This window comes from Gouania willdenowi, chromosome 13, assembly GCF_900634775.1.
Source record: "Gouania willdenowi chromosome 13, fGouWil2.1, whole genome shotgun sequence".
In the NCBI taxonomy this organism is placed as follows: Eukaryota; Metazoa; Chordata; class Actinopteri; order Blenniiformes; family Gobiesocidae; genus Gouania; species Gouania willdenowi.
In genome coordinates, this window is record NC_041056.1 from 35,023,926 (window position 1) to 35,037,807 (window position 13,882).

General features: G+C 39.0%; 1 protein-coding gene across 2 annotated transcripts in view; it reads left to right on the forward strand.

The window, feature by feature from the left end:
- The window catches only part of lrrc75a (leucine rich repeat containing 75A), an 80,938-nt gene that overhangs the window by 13,586 nt on the left and 53,470 nt on the right, over window positions 1–13,882 (forward strand). For both annotated transcript variants that reach the window (XM_028464428.1, XM_028464429.1), the window contains one exon: window positions 2,969–3,097. In XM_028464428.1, the coding sequence (XP_028320229.1) occupies window positions 2,969–3,097 (129 nt within the window). The remainder of the gene's footprint in view (window positions 1–2,968; window positions 3,098–13,882) is intronic.

The following is a 13,882-nucleotide window of genomic DNA, read 5'->3' on the forward strand; positions in this document are numbered from 1 at the left end:
GAGTCGTCATTACATTATAATATTTGGAAAAAGGGACAAAAAGGATCAGACCTTAGTAGCAGCTGGAATCCTGTAAAAATTCTGACCAATCCCTGCTCTTGGGTCTGAATGGAAAGAACCAATCAGATGCCTTCATGCCCCCTCTGTCTCTCCCTACTCCCCACCGTTCCCGGAAATATCGAGTACAAATAAACATCTCGGGCCTGAAAAAGAGTTGTTTTGCTTTGTTAATTTGTTTAATCAGATGCTTGTGGGGGCGTGGCTTTGGACAAAGTACTGACGGGAGCATACGGGGGTGGAGCTTAGAGAAGAGCTGTATTGGAAATGGCACTAACGTACTATACACTACAAACTCAATGAGTATACACTGTATATACCATGATTAGGATGACTCCCACTGATGTTTACAACGACACCACCCTGAAGCACACTTAGGCTACATATCTCGATTGATTCTCCACCTTTGAAAATTCTGAAAGCATTTTAAGTTAGAAAGTGACCAAGTTGAGCATCAACATGTGGTCATTTGATTCATAAAACTAATGGATACACATTTCCCAAGATTTTGGATTATGCTACTGACAAAACTTCCGGTTAACTTCAAAACAAAAGCCCTATTTACAAAGCGGTTTTGTTTTGAAAAGGGGATATTTGAGTTTTCGCTTGAAGCCTGTCCCAGGATGAGTTTACATTCCGCTCGCAATGCATCATGGGTATGGTATCTCAGCTGCTCAGCTGCAGACTGGAAGAGCCTCCATGAGTGGTGAGGATAGCAGAGAAATTCATCAGGACTTCTCTCCTCCCATCAAATACCTGGGTGCGAAACGCCGTCTGTCGTGAGCCAAAAGACTGCACACACCCACACCATGGACATGTCTCTTTGCTGGCCTCTGGCAGGAGTTACCGCAGCTTTGAGTGTAGAACAACACGGTTCTGCAACAGCTTCATTCCTCAGGCTATAAAACTCTCAAACTGTCTAAATACGTCTAATACAATTACTGTGCAATAATATAAAATTTATCACAAACCCAGTGCAATTACTAACACTAATCCTGTGCAATAATTTTTCAGACAATCAATGGCACTTTATCAGCATTTTTTAAATGTGTGTTTTGAAATTTACTTTTGTTGTCCTAAAGCTTTAATTGAGCCTTGTGCAGAAACATTTTCTTCATGCACCTATGGTGGTAGTATACTATACATCTGGGTATTTCTTGCATACTCTATCTTTTCATACTGTCTAATGTGATTACTCATTTTGACTTCAAACTTAGCATGAGTAGTACGTTAATATGACATTTCGAACTCGGCCATGTCTTGCTAGCTCAAATTATGCTAGCTTTGCACCTTTGCAGTCTGCTTACTTGTTTCCTAAGTGAGGGAAGGCAATCAGGTAACTAGGCACACCTGTGTGGGGACGGGAGTGAGTCCTATGTATGTTTTCCATCAAAGATAAACACTGGGGGTGATGAAACCAACAGAACAAAAACCGGCAGAGAGAAAACAAGGGACATGTGGGACAGACATGGAAAAAAAGCCCCACTGGGACTTGACCTCACAACCATGTCAACTAACATCACTATAAACATCATGGAAATAAGAAGATAAACCCACAGAACCTGATTGTGGCTGTTGCTTGTCTACCTGCTCTGTCACAATAAAGCCAAGCCTATAGAGCCCTGCTACTCTGAACGCAAAGGAAAGCCAAAATAAAATTGGTCATGATCATTATTTCATGATCAAATATCAAGCATAATACTGATACACCTGAATACATTTATATTTTGTTAGTTTTCCAAAGTTTTTTACTCCTTCTTTGTGCTGAAATATTTTTTTTCTTTGGACTCATCTGTTTTCTAAAGTAAAACTGGAAGAAACTCTGATCATTGGGCTACATTCCATACATATATTTAATGCTGTGCGATATACTGATATATCATCAATTATTCTTGTTACAAACTGTCACTACAGCCAATATGCATCTTCCAAGAAAAACACCCTCTATTGTCATATATGATCTTGCAACTAAAATTCACTACAGGTACGATTTAAAATGTTAGCAGTGGTCATTAGTGTTGGTTTTTGTGCCCCTGGTGGCGTTTCCACATACAAACTTACAAATTAGAACACGTGACAACATTATAAGTAGCAACAAATATTCTTTCACTGAGAAGATTCTTAAAGAAGAAGTACCTTTTTGGGATTTTTTTGAGTAAACTTTTACATATAATAAATATATAATGAATAGCAATTTTCCATTCATTTCATGTAATTTTAAGGAAGAAATACTATATTGGATACATATCGTTATCAGGATATAAATCTATATATATCCTGATATAAAATGTTCTCCATATTGTACAGCACTACATACATTATACAAAAATTGTAAGGAAAATAAATGTTTTGTAAAGCACTACAATCCCAGTGATCTTATTCACTCACTCACTCAAATATTTTGCCACCAGTTGCCACTGCACCGTCACTGTAAATAAAGTACAGTCATTTCCCATCTTTGTTAGCATTTCTCACACCGCTGTTGTCTAATCCTCTGCTGTGTGTTTCCTGCTGGATTTGTCATTCATGTTGACATTTGAGATATCAAAGCATGGTGGTTCATGCGTGACGTTCTGCCAACGGGTTTATGCCTGAATGCTTTGATACGGCTTTAAATTTGACAAGTTTTTCTTTTCCCTTTGAGGCAGACAGTCAACAGCAAGCTGTGCAACATGTTTTAAATGACTGCTTTCAGGGGATGTCGACTGGTTAACATAACAGCATGGAAACAGTTGAAAAACGTGAACCTGTGTCATAGATAGTTGTTATGCTTTAATGTATTAGAAAACTGTGTCAGCAGGTATTAGATTTCACTCCTCTGTGATTATTATGTGCTTTGGAAATAGGATGCCTGCCACTATACAGTATGTATGTATGAGTATAATGACATTATTGTTGCATGTGTGTTCAGGACCTGGGCATGGAGTCTACATCTCTGGATGACGTTCTGTATCGCTACGCCAGCTTCAGAAACCTGGTGGATCCCATCACACATGACCTGATTATCAGCTTGGCAAGATATGTGCACTGCCCTAAGACGGTAGGCGACACACAAACACTCAAGAGTTTACACAAAATGGGAAGCAGAATAGGAAGAAGACAGTAAATAGCACAGTAAACACGCTGTCACACTAATGTGCACTCTGAGTGGTAGCGTACAGTGCGTGCCCTTGAGGAAGCCATGATAGCTTTGTGTTTGGTCATTCATGTTGACCAGTTTGTCATTGAATAAAAGAGAAAGAAAGCAAGTGTGACTGCAGCTCCACTGGATGAATAATGCACAAGGAAGGAGAAGTGATGAAGATGAGTCTGAAGGCCTGAGGTGCCATTGAAGCACAGTTCATTCTGCTCGAACACTGTGACCCTAATGCGCGGAGTCACTAAGATCTGAAATTAATGGTGGTAAACCAAGTGCGTCCCTAATTCCTTTGGTGGCGCTGTTTGCTCACCTGCTGTGGGGAATTCACTAACATTGTGCCACTAGTAGGTTGAGACCACCCTGTTTAAATGAACATTTAGCTCCTTCAATGTGGAGAGGTGAGTGCACAGAAGTACAAATGTTCAACTGCTCAGCTGATTCTGGCCTGACGTTCCTGCCATTAACGCGACACAAGAGTTTTATTTGAACATGGAGATGAAAACACAGGAACTCATTGGAGCGGTGCGTCCGACATTTTTGGATCTCCGCGCACAACATCCTCTGCACCCCAGCCACTGGGCTCCGCCGCATCCAGTTGTTCCTCTCTCTCTCTCTCTCTCTCTCTCTCACACACACACACACACTCTGCATTTTCTTATTCAGTGGCTGTTAATGACTATTCTTTTATTTACATATTTTTCTTATACGAGAAAGGTTCACTGGATTTTCATCTGTCAACATTTACTGCAGCTCATCTCTGCATGTTTGTTTGCACCTGTTTGTCAGTCGTACTATTTTCTTGTGCTAAAACATTCTGATGAATTGCATTGCGCCTACTGCAGTAATTTATTTGCATTTCCTCCTCCCATATTCTTGCTCCCCTTGTGAGATTCGCCTACTTTACATATTAATGACAGGGAAATGCACTCAATGGATTGAGGGCGCATTTTGACGTGCAACAGCCGCGCACTCCTGATTCCCTGGGGTTTGTACCCTTTATTAGCCCGTGGAGTGACGTTTGTACGCGTTTTAATACCTCTAAACCTTTTGTGAATCCGGCCCTAAGTGCGGCTTGTTTAATGCTATTCCTCACTCGTCATGTGTCTGTGGTGAACGCCATGTGTGTCAGAGGTATGGATGATGCAGAGCAGATAATTGTCCATTACCCTCTGAAGAACTGGTAATGGAAACTCCTACATTTTAGAAAAAAAAATGTTGCAAAAAAGTTTGAAACTTTCATGAGGAGGTTTTTCAGACGTTTCGATAAAGAGATCTGCACACTTGGATCAACGACCTTCATCAGTGTAACAAATGAAATGAACAGGCTTATATAATACAATCAGTCACACCTTTGTTACACAAATAGAAAAAATACATGTCAAAAAAGTTACTAGTTACTTTCACCCCCCACATTTTTTTGGGTAATAAATCTTGCTGCGGTTCCCTTGAATACAGTAAAGATCTCATGTATAAACTTAAAAAGGAAGGGACCAAATCTACCACAATTGGAACTTGGAACGTGAGTACTTGCAATCCATTACTTTCACTTCTGTGCAGTACATGTGAACAAAAGAAGAGGCAGACACACTTCTTAGCATTATACTTTTGAATTATTACTTCCATATTAGACAGAAAATAACAAAGGAATGCAAAGTGTTTTAAGGAATGTTTGAGCGTCCATCTTCCTGCAGAAAAGTCTCGAGGAATGAGATTTCACAGGAGTCACAAGAAGCTTCTGCCCATTTAAACACTTTCAAAGCGCAATTATACTTAGTCAAAATTTAGAAATGTTGTTTTCATTTTGAGAGAATCTGAAATGGAAACACAGCTACAAGAGAGAGAATGCAGCATGTTTATCACACCTCAGTATTTCAAACGTAACTTTTCATCTCTTCAATCATTCGTCAGGCGTACAGTGTTAGTCAGTCCACGTGCACTAAGAGCTCCATGAATCATGCATCAAACACAGTTCCACGTGAAAATGTAAGAGGATGAATGAATTTGTTTCAAGTCATTTTGACCAGATTGGCAGCTTTGCCTTTAGTAAATCCAAACATTACCTTAAAAAGGTATTTGTAGATGATGATGACTCGTAGTAATGTTTACTACGCAGTCACACACTTTCACTTCATTGCTGTACTCACCACAGCTGAAACAATCAGGGTGTGCTTTAGTTTTAAAGTCATAGAGTACTATAGGAATCACAATTTATTTCATAGGTGTGCTTCAACATAAGTAGTTGGACAGTCGTATAATTGTCATGGAGGGTTTATCTTTCATTGTTTCATTTATAAGGATAAATATTGAGTTATATTCATGGGTGGTACGTTTTTTATTTGGAAAACAAAATGCTTTATTATGTGAATGTTTTTGGTTTTTCTGTCTTTGCACACCATATGGATTTTCTTTGTGAATTCTTGGGCGTGAGTAAAACATGTTTCGTGTGTTTTTGAGGCTGTGGCAATATTTTAACTGTTTACTCATCTTCCCAGCTTCACAGAGCGCATGTTGGTCAAAGTCCTGTGCGTCTCTTTACTGCTACACTTTTACACAAACTCACAATTTTAAGGGACTTTTCCTTTAGTGAGCCAATAGACCTATGTCTGCACTACATTCATATTAGGGCTGCTGTAATTGTGAGACTTGTATGGAATCAACCACGCTCCCCCCTTACCCTCCCTGTTTTGAATTCACCAGTATCCTTGTAAACTATAGAGCTTTTAGAAACTTTTTTTTTGACACCAGTTGGTGGGGCGGACTGCGTGCGGTCACTCCATGGACCTCCATGGAGCCCGCTCTGCCTTTTAACTGTTGCTTCTCTACGTCAGTGTTACTTCTTTGGCTTGCTTTGTTGTGTAACCGTTGTGACAAACGCGGGATTTCCACGTCTCTGCTGCGTACTGCACTACTGCTGTCCGTTAATCCCCACCACCTCAGTCTGTGATGCATATCTGTTGCTCTTAGGGGTGGGAACCTCTGGGTACCATACGATGCGATTCGCGATATAAAGCTCGCGATAACGATTATCTCACGATATGACGATACTGAGATTATCGATATATTGGTCAGAAATCAATCTTCGATAATCTGACATAACAGGAAAAAAAGTGAAAAAATACAATTTTTATTTTATATCTCTGAAAGACAATAAATTGAAAAAGTGTCTTATGACAGTGACACTATTTTAGTGCAATATTTCTGTAAATAAGTGTCAACATACCAATGTAAATGAATAAGTATCTCCAATAGTGCTTTCTGTAAACAAAACATGGTCTTTCTTACCAGTGACACCATTATAGTGCAATATTCCAGTAAACAGTATATTGTTCTTTCAACAAACAGTGACAACATTTCTGTGAAGATGTACCTGCACATTTTAGTGAAAAAGCAGAAAAGGTTTTGGGGAGGAAAAAAAAATTGATACTTAGCGTGAGCATATTGATAATCGATCGTGCGGAAAAATATCGTGATATATCGCCGTATCGAGATATCGTCACACTCCTAGTTGCTACATATATATATATATATATAGTTGTTTAGCACAAATTGAAAATGTGTACAGTATGTACAACATAAATCAATAATCCAAAGAGCATTGATCGTTAAACAGAAAACATTGATAGTCAAACACAGAAAATTCACCGCTGCTCAAAAAGGAGTGGGATGAGGTTTAACACTTATTAATTCCCACTTCCTCTCCCAAAGTCTTATTACAATAGCTTACTTCCTTTGGTTTTATCCACTTTCTTGCATAACACAAGCACATATATCTTCACAAATTTAAACAATATGTTAGCAACAAAATTTTCAGCTAAACCAACTCATTTTCCTTCATTTTTATAACTAATAATTTCTTTAAATATTTTCCTAAATTGTTTTCTATTTGGACATTCCCTGAGCTGCTCATTTAAGTGGTTTCCTACTGTGTACCATCGGTATTATGAAATTTAGTTTTCCTCGCATCATATACCCTCCTTTTCTCTGAAGTAAAAGTATTAGGAAGTTTGCCTCCAATTGGAGAGTCTGTAACTTGGTACCAGCGACAACTGCTGGTTTCTAGTGGTATTGCAGAATTTACAAGTTTAAAAGTTACTGATTGCATTTGCCAAATGTGTTCCAAAAGTTGCGTGCACAGAGACGGCCAATAGAATGTCCCCGTTTGATCACACACGCATACGGATATCAATAGAGACACACAGAATGGATTACACACAGACAACTTTGTTTACAAATCCTAATTCTACACACACGGGTTGAAAAACACACACGGATCAAGGTACAGACACACATTATATTATGCACACGCAAATGGTTTTGTTACAATAAAGACCCTATAGAAATGTGCTTCCTGGATTCAGTCTGTGTTCAAAACAAAGCACAAAGCAGTGATGGTGCATTCAATGTGCCTCGGAAACACAGGATAGAATGAAATACGACTTGAAAAAAATCGCCCCCACAACCTTGAAAACAGGAACAAGCGGGTCAGAAAATTGATGGATGGATGAAAAAATCAATGGATTTTCAACCATGGACTTTATCGATGCGTTTCGATTTCACTCATAATATGTACTGATCAACACTATCAAGGTATCGATTTGTTTCGATTAATCTTCACATCCTTAATACAAAGAGTTAATTGTGTCCTTGGGGAGGAGCAAAAGGAAATCCACTCAGTCCTGCCTTGTAACTCTTTTGTTTTTGTGGAGATCATTGTGATTCAACCATGAATAATGTCAATATTTATTAGTGAAACACAATCCACTGCTGGCCTGTCCAAGCTGTAGCCCCGCCTAGTGCCTGAAGAAAACTAGAAATAGACACCAGCAGACCCCTGCCACCATGAAAAGGAGCAAGTGGAAAGTCAGAAAATGGATGGAAATACGAGTATTTTGTTTAAAAAAGAAATGGATGTTTTATTCTGTCTGTGCACTACTTCCTGTCCCACACAAGCATATTTTGCTGAATTAATGCAGCGTTGTTCCGGCATCCAATAAAATAGGTCTGTGTATATGTTGCCGAAGGCTACGGACTGACCGTAATTACTCAGCTTTGACCACTTATTCATCCTGTGTTAATTGACATGTTGACTTTAATGGAAACGTATCAGCTCCGTTGCTGTTGTGCAGCAGTTACACATCCAGTGGAAATTGATGCCATTGCACTTTTACTACGATAGGATGCAAAAATGTATCGTCTTTTGTCGGGAAGACAATAGTAACGCTCAAAACAGCTCGTGGAGCACACTGTTTGTAAATATATATTGAATTGGCTGAAAAAGAGGGTCCCGCATCTGGAGATTCTCTAATACAGAGCCAAGAGAAGCAGCAGAGGTCCAGTGTCCTCTCAGAACACTTTGAAATGATATAATGCATAAAGGACATTATGTCTTTTTGATTAAATGAAGCCAAAAAAAGTCCACTCTTAAAATACCATATTAAAATATATGAAAATATCTTAACACAATCCAAACAGCAAATCTGCTACAAAATCCTCTCTGTGAGACTATAAAACATTTGTCACAACGTTTCATTAATTTTATACAAAAACGTGTCAAGTGCAGCAGTATGAAACTCTACTAAAGAAGTGACTACATCTGTATTTATCTTTGTGAGTTTGAAGCCTGGCAGTAATTTTAGACGGAGCTCATTGGTGACTAGTGCTGCTGTTAGAACAGGCCTAAGGGTATCTCACGAGGTCCATGCCTGTGATTATGCCTGGTACACATTTTGCCATTAAAGATGGCACAAACCGTACTTAACTTATGACCTCAGTAAATGTAAACAAGAGAAATGCTTTGCACACGGCTGTAATTACAGTACTTAGAGATTCACCAAAAGACCACATCCTGAAAAACATCAAACGTGGACAAAAATGTAATTAAATGGATGATGGTGTGCATGGGTTAACAGACCGTGAGCATAGGGGGAGGTGACTCAGCATCTGCTGAAGGCTGGTATCGATACCGGTAGGGGTCCCGATATGGCAGTAAAAGGTTGGTATTGGTATCGGCAAGTACTAACTATTAACACTCTGATACCATTTACAGAATTAAACTCTTCTTCAAACTACTTTCGATACCTAGTCCACTAAACAGAAGAAGAATCCGCCGAACACCAACAAAGAAGAATCAACTGAAAGTATTTGTGTTACTGCGTCATTCGTTACCGTGGGGTCAAGGGCCACTCCGCTCACTCCGGGGAGTCCGGGTCTTCCTCGTTTCCCCTGCAGATGGCTTCGGCCTGCACCCCTCAGGGAGTCGGCCTCCTCCGCCAAGCGAGGGCCACGATGGAATTCGCAATCCCCATCTCTTGAGTCCACACTGTCCAAATGAGGCGGACTATCGGAGCAAGCGAATCCTAGACCGTTTTAACCCTTCTAGGATCCGTAGGTGTAAACGCAGTCTTCATTTTTAGCAGCTGACATTTGCTCTTATTTTGAAGGACCAATCAGACACTTTTGGACACAGACTGCACACCAGCTGTTTACCCCTAATTCTTTACTAAAGTTTTTTAACTGCTGTACTTTTTAGCACTAGAAATCCTCAATACTCATGTGTTGGTCATTATTAAAAGCCGTGTTTTGGTTACTGTGATCTTCAAGCGATCCCACAATGCAGTGCGTGGTTGAGATGTCAGATTGGTCTTTCCCAGCCGGTTTGTTGGAGATCTCCAGTTTCCTCCCTCACTCTAAAACTTATGTAACAAGCAGTCTTCAACCAAACCTCAGGAGACAATGTGTGTGTGTTTGTCCTGGCCTCTGGCCCTGTTTCTCATTTGGTTGGAGAGGCAACACTGAGGGATAAATGATCTACGGCTATAAGGAAAAGACAATATGACAAAGTATAAAGGTGTAAAAAATTATATGTATTATATATATATATATATATATATGTTTCTATATAGCTGGATCCATAAAACTAGCACAATATTATTTAAATATATTCACACAGTTGGGCAATTTTTATCACAACAAAAAAGTGATTGTGATCCAAGTGCCACCATAACAATATTCATGTCAGCATTTAGAATAATGATCGATATGAGCATTAATACAGGAAAGAATAAAAGCTTTCATTGGTTTTTGTAGTAATTTTGTGCCTTTTTGTTGTTGTTCTCTGTTGTCAATGTTGTTTTGTGTGTTTTTAGTGTACTTTTGTGTTATTTTCTGGTCGATTTGTGTGTTTTTCTTTAAATTTGTGCATTTTTGCTTTTGTCTTGTGTATTTCTGTTGTCATTTAGTATGTTTTTATTGTAATTTTGTGATTTCAGAGTAATTTTTGTGTAGATTTTTGTCATTTTGTGTTAATATGTTCTACTTTTGCTAATTTCTCTGTCAAATTGTACAGTGGGGCAAACAAGTATTTAGTCAGCCACCAATTGTGCAAGTTCTTCCACTTAAAAAGATGAGAGGCCTGTAATTTTCATCTTAGGTATACCTCAACTATGAGAGACAAAATGAGAAAAAACATCCATAAAATCAAATTGTAGGATTTTTAATGAATTAATTGGTAAATCCCTCTGTAAAATAAGTATTTAATTACCTACAAAGAGCAAGATTTCGGGCTGTCAAACACCTGTAACTTCTTCTTTAAGAGGCTCGTCTGTCCTCCACTCGTATTAATGGCACCTGTTTGAACTCTTTATCAGTATAAAAGACACCTGTCCACAACCTCAGACAGTCACACTCCAAACTCCACTATGGCCAAGACCAAAGAGCTGTCAAAGGCACCAGAAACTAAATTGTAGACCTGCACCAGGCTGGAAAGACTGAATCTGCATTATCAACTGTGGGAGCAATTATTAGAAAATGGAAAATGGACCACTGATAATCTCCCTCGTTCTGGGGCTCCACGCAAGATCTCACCCCGTGGGGTCAAAATGATCACAAGAACGGTGAGCAAAAATCCCAGAACCACATGGGGGAACCTAGTGAATAACCTGCAGAGAGCTGGGACCAAAGTAACAAAGGCTACCATCAGTAACACACTACGCCGCCAGGGACTCAAATCCTGCTGTGCCAGACGTGTCCTCCTGCTTAAGCCAGTACATGTCAGAACCATCTGAAGTTTGCTATAAAGCATTTGGATGATCCAGAAGAGGATTGGGCGAATGTCATATGGTCAGATGAAACCAAAATAGTACTTTTTGGTAAAAACTCAACTCGTCACGTTTGGAGAAGAAAGAACACCATACCTACTGTAAAGCATTGGGGTGGTAACATCATGCTTTGGGGCTGTTTCTCTGCAAAGGGACCAGGACAACTGATCCGTGTAATGGAAAGAATGAATGGGGTCGTGTATTGTGAGATTTTGAGTGAAAACCTCCTTCCATCAGCAAGGGCATTGGAGATGAAACTTGGCTGGGTCTTTCAGCACGACAATGATCCCAAACACATCACTAGGGCAACAAAGGAGTGGCTTCGTAAGAAGCATTTCAAGGTCCTGGAGTGGCCTTTTTTTCTCATTTTGTCTCCCATAGTTGAGGTACGTATGGTCTCGTCTTTTTAAGTGGAAGAACTTGCACAATTGGTGGCTGACTAAATACTTTTTTGCCCCACTGTATATTTTACTCTCTCTTAGTTTTCTGGTTGTTGTCATTTTGTGCGTTTATTTTGTCTTTTTGTTTATTTTTCTGTCATTTTGGTTTTATCTTGTCTGTGTGTATTTTTGTCGTCATTAGCTGATTTATTATTTTATGCAATGCTTTAATTTTAGTGAGTTTAGGACACACTCACAGCCATAAATGTAATGGTACTAATAATTGGCATCATAATTTATGTTGGTTTTCGGCCTTGATTTTCTCATTTTCCTTTTTCGACCAAGAGTTTTCATTTTGGTGCATACCTAAAATATATACAGTATGTGTATGTATTATGTGTCTATATGCATATATTTTTTTGAAATTTCTTGTAATTTTCTGATTTTTACATTTTGATTTTTATACATTTGTCATTTTTTTACATGTTTGTCTGTGGAGGGTGTGTTTTCTGTTGTCCTTTTGCTAGTTTTTGGAGTCAGTTTTTGCATTACTGTTCTCATTTTGTGTTTATTTTGTGTGCTTACTTTGGGGGCTGCACACATTTAGAGGGAGGGCTCCCGGACCGCCAGTTGCCCATATTTAATCCCAAACACATTTTAGCTATGATAGGGTCTTGTGAGCAGCTTTTAAACAAACAGCCAGTCCATGTTTTTGCATCTATTTCATTATCTTTTTTTAACCACATCCTTATGATTTGTTATTTGTATTTTACTCGATGAAAACCCAATAAAACACACAACCAAGCCTTTCTTAAATCAAGCCTTGCCTCCAGGCCTTTTCTATCGGTTCACAACTGCTGAAACGAAAGCCATGGAATTAAATTAAAGCAGCGATTCATCTGCAGAACAGTGAAAGAGTTGAGCCGTAATTTCTCAGAGCATGCAGGAAATATAATTTTGACAATGACTAAAGTAATAGTTCTGTTTTTCCTGCCCAGGCTATATAGGCTAGCCTGAAAGGAAGAGGTCGAGAACAAAGTTGAATAGATGAATTGAAGGAAGAAGAAAGATGGAGACGTGCCAAGGAACAGTGGAAGAGGTGGTCACGTTTTCTTTGCAGACTCAAAAGGCTTCTGGATGTGTTTTGTATCAATAATGTAATGACCCAGAGGACGGCAGGGAAGCAGAAGGAGGCAGAGCGACAGTAGAAGGATGGAGAATAACACCAGACAGAAAAGACAGGGTATGGAAGCTAAGAAACCTGCAGCCACTTCTAATCATCTTAGCTCACATGTTTCTCCCAGAATCAATCAATTCATGCTGCGTTACTGACACAATGGGACCACGTTCACTGTACCATACCATTAAGGTGTTTGTGCAAAACAATAATGCTTTTTAAGGAACATCTATGTAGGAACAATACCATTTATCTCTAGGTATTGAGTTCACCCTTAGGTGGATGGGCAACGTTAATCATTCTAGCAATACTGCTTTTACTTCTCTTTGGAGATGGCCATAGTTCAGCCTGCTGTCACCATCTTTATACTATAGATCTGAGTACGTAGATCTGCCTCGGCGCGTTTCAGCAATATGCTTACTGTGCCGCCATCCTGAATAAGTCACTGCACGAAGTCTGCCCTAAACTACAGTATAATCTCATACTTGATGAGTAATCGGATGGTCGCCGGTTTGAATCTCACCCAAGCCATCTCTGTGGGATGTTGAGCAAGTACCAACAAGTACCAATACCAACATAGCTGTCCACTGCCCCTCAGGGATTGGTTAAATGTAGAGGACAAATTTATTTCATATATGTAACAAAAAAACATCTAACCAATAAAGGCGAAAGCCCTGATTTAATTATATTCGTCAATGTATTTTCTTTATTACTTGTTCAACTAGAAAATGCTTGTGGGAAAAAAATGAATACAAACTTAATGCATTGGTTGAAAGTGAAGTGAACAAGTATAAATACACAGTGGTGTTCCTTAAAATAGTTTTGTCTTCGGAAGTTCCACAGTTGTAGAACAAACTTCCTGATTACCAAAGTCCTGCACAAACTCTCAAGTGCTTTTAATCAGATCTGAAAACACCATTGAATTATGCAGCATTTTAAATTACTGTTAATCATTTGTTTTGTTTTAATAGGCTTTTCTAATCAGCTTAAAATTGCTTTGTTCTGTTACCTTATGTTTCTGTTTTAGAAACCC